General features: G+C 39.8%; 3 protein-coding genes and 1 non-coding gene across 6 annotated transcripts; 1 reads left to right on the top strand and 3 right to left on the bottom strand.

Annotated features, from left to right (window-relative positions):
* Window positions 1-14: 14 nt before the first annotated feature.
* Window positions 15-4001, top strand: mdh1b (malate dehydrogenase 1B, NAD (soluble)). The gene is made up of 10 exons (XM_008325484.3): window positions 15-358; window positions 465-577; window positions 660-794; window positions 866-1008; window positions 1097-1265; window positions 1891-2245; window positions 2345-2486; window positions 2697-2872; window positions 3638-3777; window positions 3862-4001. The coding sequence occupies exons 1-10, from the start codon at window positions 337-339 to the stop codon at window positions 3931-3933; spliced, it is 1467 nt and encodes a 488-aa protein (XP_008323706.1). The 5' UTR covers window positions 15-336; the 3' UTR covers window positions 3934-4001.
* On the bottom strand, window positions 1544-1616 carry trnak-cuu (transfer RNA lysine (anticodon CUU)). The gene has a single exon. It is a non-coding gene; the product is annotated as a tRNA-Lys (tRNA).
* Window positions 3962-13982, bottom strand: retreg2 (reticulophagy regulator family member 2). Of its 2 annotated transcripts, XM_008325485.3 has the most exons (9): window positions 13650-13982; window positions 11367-11470; window positions 10972-11002; window positions 10573-10702; window positions 10119-10203; window positions 9879-10016; window positions 9003-9091; window positions 7851-7986; window positions 3962-7234 (listed from the first exon to the last, which is right to left on the bottom strand). In XM_008325485.3, the coding sequence occupies exons 1-9, from the start codon at window positions 13901-13903 to the stop codon at window positions 6456-6458; spliced, it is 1746 nt and encodes a 581-aa protein (XP_008323707.1). In that variant the 5' UTR covers window positions 13904-13982; the 3' UTR covers window positions 3962-6455. The 2 variants fall into 2 exon arrangements, with proteins under 2 accessions (XP_008323707.1, XP_016894383.1); XM_017038894.2 differs by lacking the exon at window positions 10972-11002 and having other exon boundaries at window positions 13650-13781.
* Window positions 13983-14368: 386 nt separating this feature from the next.
* Window positions 14369-18968, bottom strand: prkag3a (protein kinase, AMP-activated, gamma 3a non-catalytic subunit). 2 transcript variants are annotated; one of them, XM_008325483.3, is made up of 13 exons: window positions 17736-18968; window positions 17603-17642; window positions 17416-17516; window positions 17255-17336; window positions 16940-16998; window positions 16599-16644; window positions 16396-16450; window positions 16174-16300; window positions 15909-16074; window positions 15796-15833; window positions 15530-15676; window positions 15217-15455; window positions 14369-15050 (listed from the first exon to the last, which is right to left on the bottom strand). In XM_008325483.3, exons 1-12 carry the CDS (start codon window positions 17751-17753, stop codon window positions 15339-15341), a joined length of 996 nt encoding a protein of 331 aa, XP_008323705.1. In that variant the 5' UTR covers window positions 17754-18968; the 3' UTR covers window positions 14369-15050; window positions 15217-15338. The 2 variants fall into 2 exon arrangements, with proteins under 2 accessions (XP_008323705.1, XP_008323703.1); XM_008325481.3 differs by having other exon boundaries at window positions 16584-16644.
* Window positions 18969-18974: the final 6 nt, after the last annotated feature.

Below are 18974 nucleotides of genomic sequence, written 5' to 3' on the forward strand. Positions count from 1 at the left end.
ATCACTACGATTTATGTATCTGAATCAAATCTTTAGTTAAAAAAAACACAGTCAAAACACTTTTTTGCCGACTGGCAGTATGTTATATTTTGTTCGTCTGATAGGCAGGTACAAACGACACTGCCTGTGTAGAAATAAAATATATTTCTATTTAATACGGGTTTTAAAAGCTTAGATTACAAATGTAGTGCAACGATGGTTTTAAAATCCAAGTGAAATGGAAAGGACACGTTTTGATACATATATGATAGCTTATTTCAATTTTTTTGTACACGGACTTGAGTAAGCGTCTATTCCACCATCTCTTAGCAACCAACTGTCCGCTTTCAAGACAGAATGGCAAAATTTGTATTGGCCGGTAAAGACTTGATTTTTTTTTCATTTTCTTTCTACAGTTAATCGCGTTAACATTTTTTAATATATATATATATATATTTATTTGTCATTACTTTGAATCTCGCCAGGTAAATCCGACTGCCCTCATTTTGCAAGAGCAGAACTTTTAGCAGACGCTCTGTATCGATCTCTGCCAAACTTCAGGGTCCATAAAATCTCCATCATCCCACATGAATGGAAGGTTGTCATTTATTTAAAATTGAAAAGAATGGCTCACGTGTTTATTCTTAATACTTCCTTTTCCTCTTTTTTTTAAACTACAGGGGTGGTTGGAGGCGACTTGCTATAGAAATGGCTGGAAACATGAGGAGTCTCCTGTGGTGTGGAGGGAACTTGTTGATCAAGGAGGCAAACGGATGCTTTTAGGAGGCTTCAGTGACTTCTTGGAACATTGCCGGGTAGGCCACTTCTTTTTTTTAAATTAAATGTGTATATGTATATTTCCTTAATTAATTGTTGTTATGTGCAGGATTATTATAATTTTACATCAGACATGGATTCAGAAACAATGCTGCGTGTGGCAGCAGAAAACCTGGAGACTAAGATTAAATTAATTGCAGAGGAGCAGCATCGTCTCAGTGTCATCAAACCCCTTCACATATGGATCACTGGGTGTGTGTTGTTTTAAAACTGACAAACCAATAATATTTTTCTTGCTTTTAAAATTTGTGCAAATATTCATGAACTGCTATTTTCCCAGGGCTCTTTCCACAACCTCCTCCTTCCTGATCCCCAATCTGCTGTCCAATGAAGTGTTTCCTGATGCTGCTGCTCTCAGCCTCCACCTGCTGGACCTACAGGGCAGTGAGCAGGAACTAAAGGGGCTGAAAATGGAGGTAGAGGACTTGTCTTCCTCTCTCCTCCATCAGGTATACACACTCTGCTTTACATCTCTGCTGCCCTGTGAAGCTGTACACCTCCAAAATATCGATTTCTGTCCCTTTGTGAAACATAGGTAAGCAATTTGACAATGTTCAAATTGCATTGTGCTAAACAGAACAATTGTACATAAGGCTTAGCTAATCTAATCCTGCTAATTTCTGTTGCTTTGCTTTTTATTTGTTGCGCTTTAAGGACAGCTTGTCTCATTTGTGTTGCAATACTGCCACCCTCTGGTCCCATAAGATAGCCCAAAGGAAAATTAAGTCGCCCAACGTGGGGCTCGAACCCACGACCCTGAGATTAAGAGTCTCATGCTCTACCGACTGAGCTAGCCGGGCTTGGTATGACCCTGAAAGAAAAATATGTTGCACCTAAAAACGTCTTATACAAGGGTTTGTTTTTTAGGAAAGTCCAGTGTACTATGTCTTTAAACTATGACGTGGTGACATTAAATTTCTGTTAAGTCCAGAAGTTTGTTACAATATATTTTTTATATATAATCCTACCAAAATTGACATTATATTAGATCAAATTTCTTTAAGGGATGACATTGTTGAAAATTAAATGAAATCGATTTATCAAAACAAAAGACATTTCTCTTTGTTTTTATAGGTTACCATTGACACTGATCTGGAGCAAGCCTTCCACCAAGCAGATGTTATCCTCTTTCTTGAGGAGTGCTGGTCTGGTGACAGTGACACAAAGGGAGAGAGTGATGAGGAAAAGAAAGAGAAGAAATTACAGATCATTTCTGACCGCTACACAGAGTATGGGCGACTGATTAACAGAAGAGCCAACGCGGATGTGAAGGTGATTGTGTCTGGAGACTCATTTGTCAACATGAGATGTTCACTCCTGGTGGACGCTGCCTGCTCTATGGACAGTAACCAGTTTGTGGCCACAGCAAGTCAAGTGGAGAATGAAGCCAGGGCCGTGATAGCAGAGAAGCTTGGAGTTCAGACTTCAGGTGGATCAATCATAGTACAATCATATAGTCAATCATAGGACACAAAACTTTTCATCTTCCAGCATCAGCGTGTTTAAAGCTACCTTTGTTCTGCTATAGACGTCACAGATGTGATCGTGTGGGGAAATATCACTGGTAGTTTCTACACTGACCTGCAGAGGGTGCAGGTTTTCAACTTTGGCGGCGCAATCACAGGCCCGCCCTTTTTTTCCCAGTCCCTGCACACAATTTTCCACGACAGGTGTGTAATATTGTATTGTTTCCTTTGTTACACTTCCTAACAGTAACTGATCATTTGTACATTACAGTTCTGATGGTTGTTAATGTCAGAAATTCAGATTTTTTCCCCCATATATTGTGTTTAAGGTCTTTATCTCACAATGTGACTCTAAACTGTACAAAAGAATTCTGACTTTGTGCCCTGTTACGCCAACCCATTCATATCTTTCAGGAAATGGTTGGAGTCTGAATTCCAGGACTTGGTACATTGTCGACGCACAGCCGTGGCTTCAAAAAGCAGCCGAGCAGCAGCTGCGTCAGGTGCTCATGGGATCCTGACCATCCTGAAGGCTTGGAATGGAAACTGTGGAGCAGACGAAACCTTCTCCTTAGGTGTTGTTTGCCCAGGTAGAGATACAGGCTGGGGCAATGTGGAACCAGAATGATGTCAATTAGCATTAGCCCCCAAATGTGATAACGCGCAGCCCTTGCTGGGCTACATTGAAAGCTTGGATGGATTTGTTCTATGGGCCACCAATTCAACAGCCTTGGTGTAGACAAATGTTTGTTCCCTAATCTTTAGCTATTTTTAAGTATTGCTGTCCGTGACATGGGACACCGCTATAATGAAAATAGATTATCTATCGCTATAAACCACTTTTTTCAAATAGATTGTACTAAGTTCTCTGGTGTGTGGTTATTCTCAGAGTCAAAGGATAAAAATGGCAGGATTTTACAGATTTAAAATAAATTAATAATTTAACTAGAATGGCAGGAAGGAACTGCCTTAAAACATGCTCTACAATAGATGAATCATGGACCTTCAATACATGACTTAAAAACAAGGCAATTAGTGATAGAGAACTTCCTTTCCTTATAGGGAGAAAATCAACTACGAGGACAGATAAACACATACTGCATTTTTCGGACTATAAGTTGCATTGGAGTAATACTATATAAATTAAATAGCATCTATCAAAATGTGTGTAACTAGTGAAAAATGTCAATTTTTTTATTTTATATTTATCAGTCTGTCGATTTAGAAAGTGTTTACACCTTTAAGTAAGTCTTTATAATTTGAATGTATTTTTAAGTCTAATTTTTCAGTGTTGAACTAGCAAATTCACTTTTATTTAGTTTCGACCTGATTTGTTTGTTTGTGGCTGCTCAAAGGTTTCTATGGCGTCCCTGAAGGCATCGTCCTTTCAGTCCCTGTGTCTTTCACAGACAGGAAATGGTCAGTGCTGTTGGACGTGGCTGTTGGTGATGACCTCAAACAGAGACTGCAGGTTTCCACCAGTGAAATCAGACTGGTAGGAGATAAAACTGACTTCTGTAAAACACACAGCTCTACTGTGTTTTCTAAAAGAACCAACGTGTATTTCTTTGTTCCCCAGGAAAAAGAACGAGGCTCAAAAAAACAGCAGGACGGCCTTGACAACAGGCTGCAAAAAGGAGCAAAATGGTGATGAAACACAATCCAGAGAAATCTTGTAGTTTTTTTCAGTTTGTCTTTTTATTCTCAAGTTTCACATATGATGTTGCAGTTTTACCGAAACCAGTTAAATGACAACAAACGTCTTGACTGTTGGTGAAACTTGTCCACAGCTGTTACAGGTATTTAGATGTAAAAGATCAAACTGAGCAACTTTATGGAAAAAGGAGAAATTAGAAAATATATTCCTTTTTAAATTGTACAGTTGTGCAAGTGCCTTAATTATATAATCAAAGAAGGAGAAGCAGAACCTCAAGATTTTAAGCAGAAAGCACATTGTTACCAATCACAGATTAGTCTGCTCACGTCCCCTAACGTGGATTAGTTCCATTTACGGTCGACTAGTTTAAAAAGAAAACGCTCTACTCCAACAAACAAAAAAGCCACTCCTTTTCTTTTGACCTTGAAACATTCTATTTGAGCTTATCCTCTACGAAACTGTGCAGTACTTTGTCACCTGACGAGAAGAACAGAGTGCTTTTCTAATGCAGACTTTAAGTTGTTTCTTTTTGAGCATCATTTCTACAATATACACATGGGGGCGCAGTCAACTGGAAACAAGGTTAGTACAATTACAACGCTCTATAGTATAGTAGTAAAGTCTGAGGAAGCAGAGACACACCGATGTTATGTTCACTTTATACAGCCCACCCCTGAGATTTGGATGCTGAGTGGTTTTTACTAAAGCAAAAAGAACAACAAAAACGGTTGGTTATTGGTGCTGGATATTTAAAGGACATTTCCAGCAGATGAAGTAACATCCATCCAAAAACAGAAAACATGGAAAAAAAAACAAACAACAAAACATTCCTCTGAAAACTACTCAGACGTTGATTATGGTGAAACAACATGCATGATCTGTGACATGCATGGACTGGTCGTGGCACAAAGTGTTTGTTTTTCTTTTTTCTTTTTTTTTTTGGTAAATATACTGTACATTTCCCAGTGATGACTATATTATATGTACATATAAAGATCTATCCAACAATGAGTCGCGTTCTACTTTAAAAGAATGAAATTTATTTAGCCAACGTAGACGGAAGAAATTAAATGTTATGCAAATGTAAAATTCTTAACCCAAGGGCCTCGTTCGTTTAAAACAAAAATATTTCTTACACAAAGTTTGGACAGTTATAATGTGATATTGCAATGTAAATCAGTTTTTTGTAAATCATTCTTATTTTCTCAGGGGTAAAAAAACTTTTTTTTTTTAACCTATCAATCCTTTAAAGCCAGGACACTTACAAAAAACAAATACATCCAAAACAGTGGGAAAAAAATCAAAAAAATAGGTTCCAGGAAATGGAAAAAACTAATATATCCCAGTCTGTCTGGTTAGACTGAAAGAAATGTTTTTCTTTCTATATGTTACTATGTGACTGTATTACTGCACTGTACAATCATCAAAGTGGACAAATGTTTGTTTTAAACTTCCTTAAAGTTAACCAAAAAGAAGAACTGCCCTTTAAATTAAATAATTTACAGTATATTTATACATATATAGCCATATATTAATAGTCATGTAATCAAATAGTTTAACTCTTCATAACACCATCTAGTTAGAAACTGTGAAGATAGAAATCTGCTCTGATCGACTTTTTCTGCCAGACAGATTTGACACAATTGGCCTAAAATCCCCCTCATGGTGAAAACATCGGATAAAAATATACTGGATTCTACACAAAGCACAGGACCAAGACGTGAAGTGCTAATGCTAACTGCGACATCATCATCACTGTAACCACTACTCCAAGTGGCTTCCTTGACAGTTTGACAATATACCATTGGCAGAGGGCGCTCTACCACATTACTACCACAGCTCACCAAGTACATTCAAGAGTAACATCAACGCTTCATGGTCCAAAGATGAAGTGAAACATTTTAGGTTTGGAGCCAGTGAGGCCGTGTTCACACGACACCACCTTCAGATCACAAATGAGAAGTTGGCATCACATGATTATCAAACATAACCACCTGATGTCAGGGTCATCAGTGTCATTATTGAAGGCCAGAGTTTGGATAAACATGACACCATTGGAACTCTGGATGATTTCAACATACTGCTCTGATGTTAGAGGTCTGTCAGTACTGGCATTGAGAGAAATGAAGAGGACACAGGATCTAACACAGCTGAAGCTCTGAAGGTTCTGACTGTAGCCCAGCAGATAAATTGGACAATGGTTTTGACAATCAGCCATACTCAAAATACTATCAGAAGTACAACGCAACATGAGAACCTTTTAAACTCATCAACATGTTAAAGTCGACCAGAGCTCTCCTTAACCTTGAATGGTGGTACTAAAAATCAGTTTAAATCTAAAGCAGGCTTAATATGTTATGTATGAACCATTAAACATGTTGAGCAAAACACACATTAAATGCAAAACTCAGTGAAAACGTTTTGTAAATAAAACCTGTATGGATGTGATGTTCTAACATACAAATGAAAACACAAAGTTTTGAGGCAGAGCAAAAGGGAGACGACAGACGGGAAAGTTAAGAGTGTGGTTGATGTGGAGGAGATGGAGGTGTGTGTGCAGATACTCCCTCCACCTGTCTGTTCAGCTCCTCGTCCACCTGCTCCAGTTCACTTTGGTCCAGAAGCTCAAAGTCCTCTTCCTCGGTCGTAACAAGTGTGTCATCAGGCATTTCCTCACTGGTGTCTTGAACCATGAGAACGGTCTTATCCAGTTCCTCATTGGGCTCCGTGGCCGTCGTAGTTGTAACTGTAGTGTTATCTGTGGGCGGGGTGGAGGCCTCCAGTGGGCCGGGCAGACTCTGCGTGGGAAGAAACTCGGCGAGAGTGGGCTCCTCGCTGGCCTCGCTGGATGACAGCAGCGCTGACAGAGTGCTCCTCACCACAGTGGAGATGGCTGTGCTCACTATGTCCTCACTCATGGCCTCTAGGGAGCGCTGCACATCCTGGTTGACTGTAGCTTCCCTGTCAATGCCCTCCTGTTTCCCTTCCTCCCTCTCTACACTTGTCCCAGATGCCGCTGCTGCCACGTCCCCTGGTGGCCGTCCGTGACCGTTGAAGTGCGTGTTGACGAAGTAGAGTGGAGAAGCCAGATGTTGGATGAGGAGGCTGACTGGGCTCAAAGGTTCTGTCTCAGACTGAGCTGCCGCCTGGGCTCCGTCTGCCTGGACAGACCCTCGAGAAGGGAGGTGGAGCAGGTTGTGCTCGATGGATGGGAACTCCTCGACCGAGGGGAACTCAGGAAGGTCACGGAGGTATGGTTCCTCTGGGTCGCTGCCTAAACTCTGCTGGTCCAGATCTAAGGCAGAGTTCAAATAAAAATCAAAATATTTATGTTAAATCACAATCCTCATCTACTGAGAGTAAATGGCTACACTGCCTTTTAGCTGTCAAAGTAAATCTATATATTCTTTAAAAATATTCTTAAATAAATAAAATCATTCAGTTTACTTACAGCAGGCTGAGAACATGGACCAGTGACCAACTGTAACAGTATCAGCTGAAGTCAACTAAAACTCAGTTTAAATATTCCACACTGTCATTTACATAATTTCCAGCAGGTGGCAGTAATATTGTAATACGTATTTATATTGTAATATAAAGTGTTGAACAGAAAAGGCAACCCTTTTAGATATTCTTTACTTGTTCTGTTTTGATTATATAAAACTAAAAATTATATAAAAGATTTTTGTTAAAATTTCTGGCAACTAATGTCAACAACCAAAACATTGGGACTCTGACTTAATGAGAGTGCTGCTGTGTACAAATCAGTAGATTCCCATAAAAAAACATAGTGTCTATGTTTCATACTGACAGATCTGTATTTTGTTCTTCAGCTGAGATTCGGTGACAGGACTCTTATTTGCCAGGCTGCTGACTTCTTTAAAAAGTGTGTGTGTGTTTGTGTGTGTTACCTTCAGAGACATCAGTGAGCTGTGGTGTAGTGGCTCTGGACACAGAGAAGCCTCCACTTTCCAGGATGGACGCCTCCTCGTCCGACAGCTCAGAGTCAGTGATGGCCATGGCCAGAGCCGTGGTCTTCGCATCCACCTGAAGAAATAACATAAAAAACACACACACACACTGTTGTTTATTACATCTCAGGGAGTTTATTGTATTATGGTTTTGGATCTGTTTTTCTAGATTCACTGGCTCCACACACACTGTTTACACTAATGTGCTGAGTACATGTTTGTTATGAACCACATAGATATCAATTCAAGGGACAAACCACAGGAGCAGTTTCCTCAGGACATCCTGCACAATATAACAAGGTCTGGACTGATACACAAAACTATACAGTATTGTGCAGATGTATACAAATGTTTGTGTATACATCTACTGTAGTACTCAGTCTTGCAGCCTTTTTCTGGAATCTAATACAAATGACAGAACATGACTGAAAATGTTTCAGCCATTATGAGAATTTTATTAATGAACTATAAAGTATTAATTCATACAGTATGTGGTTTTATCCCCACCCCTGGAAGCCATCATTGGTGCGGTCGCCTGACTGTGGCAGGGGAACAAACCCTCTGCTCGGTTGCCTGCTTGGCAGCTGCATGGCCCCATCTGCACTTCATATCATGGGTGTGGTCTTTTCGTGAAGAAATGGGGCGTGCCTCTGTAATTTATCTTGGTCTTAACCCTCAAAATACTAAATACTCAAATACTAGAAAAAAAGCCTGCAAAACAAGACAGTGTAAAAGTACTTGACATTTGCCTACTTTACTGTAAAGGAGCTATTTATTTCTACATATGAAAAATTGTTCTTCTTAGCATAGGTGTGGTAATTTAAAGGAGGGTGGAGTGGCTGAAACCATAGCCTTTTTTGATGAGAAGAATTTTCTTGAGAAAACATCTTATTAGATTATCATTTATCCAATGAGAAGGAACACTACAACCTGACACCCAGGATTAGAGGAACAGACGTCTCAAATTATCACCTCAGAGAGATGCACATTTTTATTATTACGGCATTAAAGGTTATTTACTTCATGTGTTGATTTATAATAAGGTAACCAGGCAACAGAGATGCTAGTTTTTCCGAAACAGTTTGTTCGTACCGTTGGTGAAAAACAAGACAGCTCCTCTTCACTCTCACTCTCTGTCTCGGCTCTGGGCTCATCACCTTCCTCCAGCTCTTTCTTTACCTCTGTTAGAAACACACACACACACACACACAGAGGTCAAGTTGCTCTAAAAAATAAGCTACATGATACTGTGCTGTGGGGGAGCAATGGGAGCAGGGAGCTGTGAAACCAAACAGACTTTAAACCATAGACTGTTGATTGTCAACAGGGTTCCATTTACACAGTTACGTAACAGCTGGTGTATCACAATCCCTGATAATCTTTCTGTGTTAGCAGCATTCTGTGTAAGTGGTTTCGACTGACGTAAACATAGGAGAGCGGGCTGTATTCAACGCTGAAAAAAAAAAAATTAAACAGCAAGGGAGCTGCTTTAAAATTCAACTCATATATTTGAAATATGGGTGAACTTTGATGCAAGAGAGTAATTAGTGCAGCCTGATCACTCTGATTATAAATTGTACATACAGTATATATATATTTGGAAATGTACTTTCTGGCATAACATCTGCTCATGTTATTGTCTGTCAAAGAATACAACATAAGCTAAATATATTGACATTACAAGCTAACAGGTTCAACAGGTTTCTGATCTTATTCCGCTGGGCTATTGTCAGACTCAGCATCAGTTCCTGTTGGTCCATTTTTCTTTTCTGCTGCTTGTCAAAGTGTTCTTTAAGGTCTTATTAGTTAAGTCGTTCAATTTTTCAGTTGTACTGTCACCAGGATAGATGGTTCTCTCTTGCGGCCATAGACAATATTGGCTACATATTTTTTTTTAGGTGCAAGTCATTTTGGAATATAAATGACAGGAAATACAGTAACTGCTGTAACAACTACGACAGTTCTCACTTCTCTTGTCGTGCTTGCGATGCTCAGTCTCTCCCTTCATGCTGTAGTCCAGTTTCATCAGGATTGGCTCCAGGCCCGTATACATCCTCTGGATCAGTTCGTGGTACACCACCAATGGCCAGAGCAGGACACTCAGAGCTGAGCAAAATCCCAGAATCATTCAGTGATTTTTTTTCTCATTAGATTTTAAAGCAGGAACCAGGCATGCATTGCATTGTTTCATGCTGATTATCTACTCACCTATGATATAGGAGATCATGATCCCCGGGACATAATGTCCAACCAGAGCCAGGACAAAGCAGCCACTGCTCATCAACACACAGAACTGAGGAGCAAAATAACACACACACAAAAAAAAAGTTAGATTGACCCTCAACTTCATTAAATTCCACCAAAACATGTGACCATACACCAACTCAACCACAAGGGGGTGAACATTTAGCAGTGTTCATCCTTAGACTTGAGAGATTCCAGAGACTTTCATAATATTTATTACCAAAGATTTGTCTTTTTGCAAACTCGTGCTGAGAATTTACATATTTGTTACATCTTGTTTTATAATCTTGTTTATATCATCTTGTTTTATAATAGTGAAGCACCCTTCTATACATATGGCAATACTTTTTTTTTCCTGGAGTACTTTGATCCAGCCGTTTGTCCCCAACAATCAGACTCCACTGTTCTCACTGTGTACCTTGCCGTGGTTCTGTCGTTTGTACTGCAGCATCTCCTGCAGGTAGAGGCAGCAGGTCAGGTAGCTCTCTGCCAGGTGGTGACTGAGCTCAGGAACGCTGAGCAGATGCTGCTCCACACTTACAGCTTCACTGTGAACAGGAAGAAATGTGCACACACACACAAAAACAAAGAAAGGGTAGAGGGGGGAAAAGACAGCTGTAAATGATTATACCAAAAAATGAAGATTCCATGTTTTTGTTTGGGGGAGTGGCAAAACACACGCACGCACGCAGAACAACTAGACCAGCAGGATTACATGAGCTGAAATGTTATGTTGCTATGTGTCAAAGCGGTGGAATTTAGTACAGGCTGTTATTTTGAAATGTTTCAGGTGAGGAAATGACACAAGAGAACACACCTTTGTACAGGACGAGTCTCTGCCTGTTCAACTGTCATGAGAAGAGAAGGGAATCAGAATCAATCAATAATTATCAGAATTTATGAAATCCAAACATTTTAGCACAATTCTGGTTCTGTGTGGAATATTCCCTCTAAAGTGTCAACTTCTGTTCCTCTGAGCAGCCAATGTTCAACGTTTCCTAAGCAAATACAGTTTTGATAATATACAGACCAAATTCAAATAAAGTTCTGGCTTTACCAGTTTTGTACAGCTTTAAATAAACTCATTACCTTTAAGAAATAACACGCAAGTTACACATTTACACAGAAATCCAAATATCATGTAGCTACCAAGCAAAAGAATTCCTGGAGCTGGACACGTAAAGAGCCTGGGATTATAATTTAGGTGTTTACCAGTGATGATGGGCATTTTGGGCTTCCATCTCTCCAGTAGCATGAGTCCCAGCAGGGACACACTCAGTAGGAACAGTGGACGCAGGGAGGTGGAGGACAGCAGCCTGTAGGCACCAAAAAGGCAAAAAGTTTCTGGAGTCATTTTGAGCTATTGACACATGACCTGCAAAATTCTAAAATAGTGGTAGTTTGTAAATTGCTGATTATGTTGCCTTATATTGTTATTGTTATCAGGGCAAGATGCCTTAAGTTTTCCAAGCAGAGATTTAAAATTTTAAGCAGGTTTAAAGTTGACTTTTTTTATAAAACAATATTTTATAAGAAAAAAACTAAGAGTCTTCAACTCCAAGCCAAACTAACAGAGAGATGGAGCAGGGAACCTCAACTGTATCACTCACTGATTCCTTTATTTGATTAAATTATATCTGTTGGACTCCTGTTGAAGTTAATATGAAGACATTTAAATATGTTTTTGAAAAAAATGGTGGACAAATTAAAAGCAGTGTCTGATCAAGTACAAATTCTAGGACCCTCCTGCACTACCTACAACGACACCTAGAGGTTGCAAACCCCGTTGAAGACGTCTGCTTTAAAGTACCACTAATGGATTTGTTCATAAATTTAATTAACAGATTATTATTTACACATGTTAATAGATGCACACGAAAGGCAAACAAGAGCTCCCCCTACAGTTAAGATCATCTGCCCATGAGCATCAGAATACAGACAGAATGAAAGACAGCATCAAAAGATGTATCTAATTAGGCAGCCAGTGGGTTGATTTATTTTTGAGGCTGGGCTGCTCCGCCATTCAGTCGCCTGAGGAAACACCTCAGTGAGGGCCTCACATAACAGCAGACTGGAGACTGGAGTAACAAACTGTCACTGACAGCTGCTGATGTCAGCCTGGACCACTCAGTGTGACACCAGTGTTTGTTTGTTTGGATTAGGCCAAACAGAAGCAAACAGGTGCCGTTACTAAAAATAACTCTGCGTTTCTCTGTTGTTGTCACTGGTGGCACCAGTAGGAATTACTTGATGTTGGTATGCCAATAAGAAAAAAAAATGGTACTGACCTCAAAAGAAATGCAAACATACTGTCAGATATAAAAAGACAGGGATAGTTTGGAAAGATTTGTCTAAACCATGTGGTTTTGTGAAGGGCCATTTGCAATAAAAAAAAGTCAATTTGTATTTAATTTTTATGGATCAAAGAATGTCAAGTAGAAGGCCCTCACGCTTGTTCACTTAATCAAATGTTGCTTCATTAAAAAAAAAAAGATTACACGCTGCTGCTACAAAAGAACTGATCTCAGCCACATGAGCCACTTTGTAAATCTCCTAAATTAACTAGTGAAAGCTGTACATGTGTTAAAAAAGGTTTCCTGTGGTAATAAAGTGTTACCAAATGATTACCCTGTTTGTGTAGGGTTAGGGTTATTTAGTGGTCCTAAATTTTGGCTCCAGAACGCAAGTCATTGTATTGAACTGGAACTGTTGCCTGTAAAAGTAATACAGTGAACATAGGCTTTAGAGGCCAAGACGCTCAGAAACAATTCAGTTTCACAGCTTATTGTCTTTGGTTGTTGATACATACAGGGTAAACAACATTTTATACAGTGTTTCGCAAACATTTTGTATAACATAATATCATTAGGGTCTATTATTTTAGAAACATAACAGTATAAGAATTCTGGGCCACAACGCCCAGCCCTCAACCTGACTTGCTGCTGTTGCGGCAAATGAAACACGCGTGATCCAGCTACAAACATAAAATCTCATTTGCAAACTCCCTCTAGTGGTACTTTAGAATTAAACCACCAGGTTTGTCAGGGGTAGCGAGAAAGATGATATTCTAATCTACTTACATTTAATAAAACACACGTTAAATGTAAGAATTACCCTCGTTGTGCAAAATTAAGAATCTCGGTTTATGTCAATGCGTTTCATGAAATGTCACACTGCCTGTATATTAGCGAGTTAATGACTAAAAAAGGATTAAAAACATTCTCGGTTTTTATCGTGATACTTTATATTATCGCCCATAAATCTACACCTAACTGTCACATTAATCTGTGTCAACTACATTCTGCGACATTAAATGTAGTGTAAATAAAGTTTAATGTAACGTCCAGGCTCTGTTAGCATTAGGCTACATAGACACGGGATTAAACTAACTGCTGTTGACAGTCGCATGAAGCTGCCGTTGGTCTTGACAACGGTGGGTCTAGTCGTCATATTTAAGTCTCATAAACGTAAAGAAAACAAATATGTGACGTTTACCAAAATAAAGTGTTGAGCGTCACCGCCACTGCGACGCTGTACAGTGGCCTCTCCCACACCAGCAGCCGCTGCACCCACACCAGCACAGGCTCGTACGGTGACAGCCAGTCCTGGAGACTCTCCCGCAGGCAGACAAGCTCCGGGTTTCCGTCCCCGCAGACCTGCTCCCCTGTCCCGGCAGGGAACAGAGCCTCCAGGCCGATCGAAGAGGAGGAAACCGAGGGGAGTCTTTTGGCCTCCTCTTCGCTCGCCATGTTTTCCCCCCACTTTGTTATGTTGTTTTGGAGATCACGGGGAGTACGGAACAGATCGATGTCAAGTTTTCCATGCAGCTCCAAAACTTAACTTCCGTTATCTTTTTTCAACATAAAAGCCGTATACACCGCTTTCGAGTATACAACAAATAAAGGCTTACAGTAAAGGCTTTCTTTGACTTTGATACAAAACGCTTTACTGTCAATCAGAACCCAAATCAAACAATTGTCTTCATTCGTTATAGATACAGTAAATTGAAAAGAAAAATAGCAATAACAATTACTATATCAGTTTTGCTTTTTACTGATAAAAAACTGATGACATAAAATACCTACTATACTAATTATTACTAAGTAATTGCTTCCTCAGGATATTTTAATATGTTAAAAGTTAATATAGTCAATTAAAATATATTGAAAACAATATTCTGTGTGTAATAAATACAAATGATGGTTCTTTAGGTGTTTCGTTATGGAGTATTTTATTTACCTTAGTATAGAAACAGAAAAAAAGGTTGTTTATTGCATGATAAATTGCTAAAACATAGCAATCACAGATAATAGCCGACCTATTTATTCATCAACAGAAGAAAGACGAATTTTAACACGCGTGATCATTTTAGTCTGAAAACACTCTCTGCCTATTCCCGACCTTTTCTTTGAACTTGACGCATCAAAGACACAGAGGGGCGGAGGGATCATAAGGCCACAATGACGACAGAAATATGTAGTCACGTGTTTCCTTGTTTACTGAAAAGAGAGGATGGGGTTAAACAAAAGAGTTCCAATGCCACCCCCGTGTGGATACAGGCGAAAGTGCATGAAGGTTGTACAAAGGTTAGACAGGTTGTCGAAAAGGAAATGTTGTACCCACCAGTGGACTATATTCAATCATTGATCGTTTGGATCAAATTATTCCAAAATCAAACATTTTGTCAAATATAATATTGTTTTTCTATTTTGTACAAAACAATAAATAAAGTGATACTGCACAGTTTGTTTGATGTGATGAAGCAAAAAACCAGTGAATGTTTTACTCATTTCAGCACTCACTAACAAAGCTTGAACTATTCATTTATTGCTCAACAGCAGCATGGCCAGGGAGTGTCTCCTCTTGTGAGTTCTCAGTTGGATTAGACGTAAATTTCTGGAAGACATAATCAAAGCTCCTGTAAATTTAGAGTGAAACAAAATGTTTCTCTTTTATCACAAAGAGTGGAAACAAAATGTTTCTCTTTTATCACAAAAAATCATAAATATTACAGGTAAAAAAAAAAAGTCAAAAGTCAATAGGTGATAAGTGTGGTCAATACCTGTGAGTGCTGGTGACCAGACAACAGGGTAGGAAGGGGTTCACAGCCTAACTGCCCAGGTACAAGGCCAGGACGCTAACCTACACAGGTGGAAAAAGGCGAGAGACCCCACGTAGCTGCTGCTAGGAGAAAAGCGCATCAATACCTGCAGGAGTTAGGACCATGGCCTGCAGGAGGTCAGACAGAGAGATGATGCCCCTCACCACATCAGCCCTGTCCACCAGAACCAGTCGATGGACCTACGATGAGAAGGAGAAATGACAAAGTTTTCCCTGTCTATTTTACAGAATACTTCCCCGTAGGAAACGCTCACCTTAGCGCCGACAATCCGATCTATAATAATTTCCAGAGATTCATGGGGGTAGCACTTGATGACTCCCTCAACATAACACGTACGCCTGCTGATGGCTTCCTGCATAGTGATGTCCAGATTGTTGTAAGTCTTCTGGGCTGCCAGATTCTGGACAGAAATATATGAAAAAATAAATAAATAAATAAATAAATAACAGTTTCTGGGCAAAGGTCAGGAAACAATACACAACCAAAGGGCACAAGAAAAGATTTCTCTGTTATTCTTACAATCACGTCAAATCTTGAGTACAGCGCCACCACTTTACCTAAAAGAACATAAGAATGGAGCATCAGTACTGAATAATAATACATGATATATATAGTCCTTTAGGAGACTTTACCCTGTTCATTCACCACAGGCAGTGCTGACACACGCCTTTCCACAAATATGGAGAGCGCTTCATAAAGTGATGCCGTTTCTTGGACCGTGGCAATGTTCCTGAATGTTCCGATCCCGAGGTCTTTAATGGGTGTCCGAATAAAGGCAGGCTTGGGAATTTTTTTCCCCTAAAAGGAATCAAAGCCAGCTGGACAAATGTAGTAGGACAAAAACAAATGAAAAAGGCCAGACAAAATATAAATGAAATGACTGAAACAAATGCTCACAAATATATATAGAAACTTGAGGATTCGTTTGTGGGTCAGAATGTGCAGGACATTCCCAGATTCCGGATCGATGACAGGAAGTCTGTGGATCTTATATTTGAGTAAGGAATAAATGGCATCAAACAGGCTGGAAGGAAAACAGAGGGAAGACATCAGAGTTTCACTGCTCGCCATCTTGACTCAGGCGATTCACTGTGTACACAGTGTGTGACGTGGACTCACCTGGCCTGTGGAGAAATACTAATGAGGAAGCGACTGGAATATTGTAGGTGGATGTCTGAGGAGGAGAGGAGGTAAATGTTCAGAGCTGATCTGTGGGCTAACACACACACAGACAGATACACACACACACACACGCACGCACACACGCACAGAGAGGCAACAACTACGATCACATGCTGATTATTTACTTGGGAATGAATCACCTCTCCATGTTTCGATCTTGTGACTCTCCAGTTCATACATTTGAACCTAGAGAGGAAAGCATCGCGACTGTCACTGACTGTAGATTCAGGGCATTATATACTATATTTATCAGGCAACTCATATCTGTTGATTGACTTGGCTTTATGATGCCTGCTGCTTATAACATGGAGTAAAATCTCATCTCATCTCATCAGATCAAATCAAATCAAATCAAATTAAATCAAATCTCATCTCCTCATCTCATCATCTCATCTCATCTCATCTCATCTCATCTCATCTCATCTCATTTTTGGATGATGACCACAGCCTCAAGAGAAAAAAAACCCAAAGTCATTCTCACCATGGGAGACTTGTAATAGCAGTGGAGGATGTTGATGAAATCTGTAATGGTCAGCTTCCCTGCCACACACACACACACACACACACAGCTTTAAATGATCATCTAAACATGGCATCATCATGTTGTCCTGTGGGTCATGTACAGGTTAAAATAACATTTTTATAATATTTCCTACACAACAGCAGCAACACAACAACATTAGAACAAGAGAGTGAGAACAGGTCAGGCGTCCATTTCAAACATGTTGAACACCTGCATGTTCAGTCTATAGAGCAGACAGGTCTATTGGTGATTTAAGCTTGAACCACATCTTACCCACAAATCTTTGCATGTTGCTGTCCCACAGTGGCGCTGCTCTCAGGCTGTTTGCCACCAAAGCAAAGAAGGCCTTTTTTACCTTTGCAAAGAAATACATTCACACTGTGGGTCTGAGGATTTTCACACTTACCTCATTGTTAGTGTGAATGAGCTCTTACTTGCAGTTTGGTATCAAATATGACCAGTTTGCAGCTGGTTGGAATGGCATCGTAGCAGCAGTGACTCTTCATGAAGTTCATGTAGACGGTGCCGTCAGCCTCTGGGAGGCACAACATGATCGAGAGTGAGGAGCACACTGAAGACCAAACACACACACACGCACACAGACACACACTGTAATCCTACCTTGCCTCTGTATTTCCATCTTCTCTTTTGAGATCCATACCTGCAACCAAGCAGGAAAACATTCCACACAGTGACACATTTAATAACCTTTGTGAGCTACGTCTGTTATTGACACTTAGAGACGACATTTTACCGGTGAAGAAGGTTCCATGGTTCTATTGTGTCCATGTAAAAGACGCTGCTTCCTTCCTTCTTGACCCGTTCCTGCAGTGCTCCTGGGTCTATATTAGGAACACTCTAGTGGTATGTGTCCAGGGTGAGGGAGGAGGGGGGAGTACAGAAAAAGCTGGCTCTGGCTAAGTGGGAGGGACATGAAGGGACGCTATTCAGAAAAACTTAGACTATTGTGCTGCAAAAGGGACATTTTAATGTCTGTCTCCTTATGATCATCTGAAAACTGGACATCAGACATGACTCAAGGAAACATGATCGTATGTCCAATGGTGCTCAATTTTAGTTTGTGTTACATTTAGTTAAGTTATGGTCTGCATTTCAACATGCCATCGATGTCAAAGTGACATTCTCATTTGCAAAAATGTAAACCTTCACAGAGGGCTTCACATTCAATTCAATTCTGACAGCTGAATGGTGTGGTGGCATCTGTCTGACCAATCATAACTGCTGTTAGTAGTTATGCATGTTTGAAGTGTTCATACAGAGCAGCGGTAGTACTGCATTACTCAGTGCCACTTATGTCTAAAAAGAAGCAGAATATTTGTGGGATCCTTTGAACAGGATGTCTATTATACTGTGTCCTAATGAAGTAGAACACATGTAATACTGTATGTGCTACCGTTTTTCATGTTAGTGTGAGTATCAGCCGTTACTCCAGGTTGCAGTGTCAATAAGTGCATGAGGAAGAATCATCAATGACAGTGAATATTGGTTGAGGTTCGATTTTCTCAAAATAAGACTGTGTAAGAAAATTTGCCCTCTGGTGGTTTCCCGTTGCTACTACAATTTTTGAAGTAAAAAACACAAATGTAAAGGCAAGGTTTTGTACAGTGATGCAAAGTGTTGGATCCAAGATAGTTTCAGACAAACAGCCAGGTTATTTTTCCATTTATTTTTTTTCCTACAGGAGTTACTTTTCATAAAACAATATTTGCAAGATTACATCATCATTTACAAAAATGTTTTATAAGGTATTTTTTAACCCTTGTATCAAATACAATGCTGAGAGCAAACTGCCAGAGGTTTGACCATGAAGTGTAACTGTATGCATTCAGTAAAATATTTACATCTGTCTGAGATGAAAGTGACAACAGTAAAAATGGAGTGAGGTGTGAGATTCAGACCACGTCAACAACAGCTGCTGATGCTCTTACGCATGTTGTACTCAGACATTCACCATCCACACCAACCACAAACC

The sequence above is a fragment of the Cynoglossus semilaevis genome, chromosome 14 (genome assembly GCF_000523025.1).
Source record: "Cynoglossus semilaevis isolate Cse_v1.0 chromosome 14, Cse_v1.0, whole genome shotgun sequence".
NCBI lineage: Eukaryota > Metazoa > Chordata > Actinopteri > Pleuronectiformes > Cynoglossidae > Cynoglossus > Cynoglossus semilaevis.

What these genes read in the sequence shown, in the direction of transcription:
- mdh1b (XM_008325484.3), top strand. Translation starts at nt 337, where the DNA reads ATGGCAAAATTTGTATTGGCCG. An exon ending in GGCAAAATTTGTATTGGCCG is followed by an intron (nt 359 to 464) that starts GTAAAGACTTGA and finishes GAATCTCGCCAG; the next exon opens with GTAAATCCGACTGCCCTCAT. An exon ending in CCACCAGTGAAATCAGACTG is followed by an intron (nt 3,778 to 3,861) that starts GTAGGAGATAAA and finishes TTTGTTCCCCAG; the next exon opens with GAAAAAGAACGAGGCTCAAA.
- retreg2 (XM_008325485.3), bottom strand. Translation starts at nt 13,903, where the DNA reads ATGGCGAGCGAAGAGGAGGCCAAAAGACTCCCCTCGGTTTCCTCCTCT. An exon ending in CAAAATGCCCATCATCACTG is followed by an intron (nt 11,003 to 11,366) that starts GTAAACACCTAA and finishes TTCTCATGACAG; the next exon opens with TTGAACAGGCAGAGACTCGT. An exon ending in TCGCAAGCACGACAAGAGAA is followed by an intron (nt 9,092 to 9,878) that starts GTGAGAACTGTC and finishes TGTTTCTAACAG; the next exon opens with AGGTAAAGAAAGAGCTGGAG.
- prkag3a (XM_008325481.3), bottom strand. An exon ending in TCAAGTTTCTATATATATTT is followed by an intron (nt 16,075 to 16,173) that starts GTGAGCATTTGT and finishes GATTCCTTTTAG; the next exon opens with GGGAAAAAAATTCCCAAGCC. An exon ending in GCCTGTGGTGAATGAACAGG is followed by an intron (nt 15,834 to 15,908) that starts GTAAAGTCTCCT and finishes ATGTTCTTTTAG; the next exon opens with GTAAAGTGGTGGCGCTGTAC.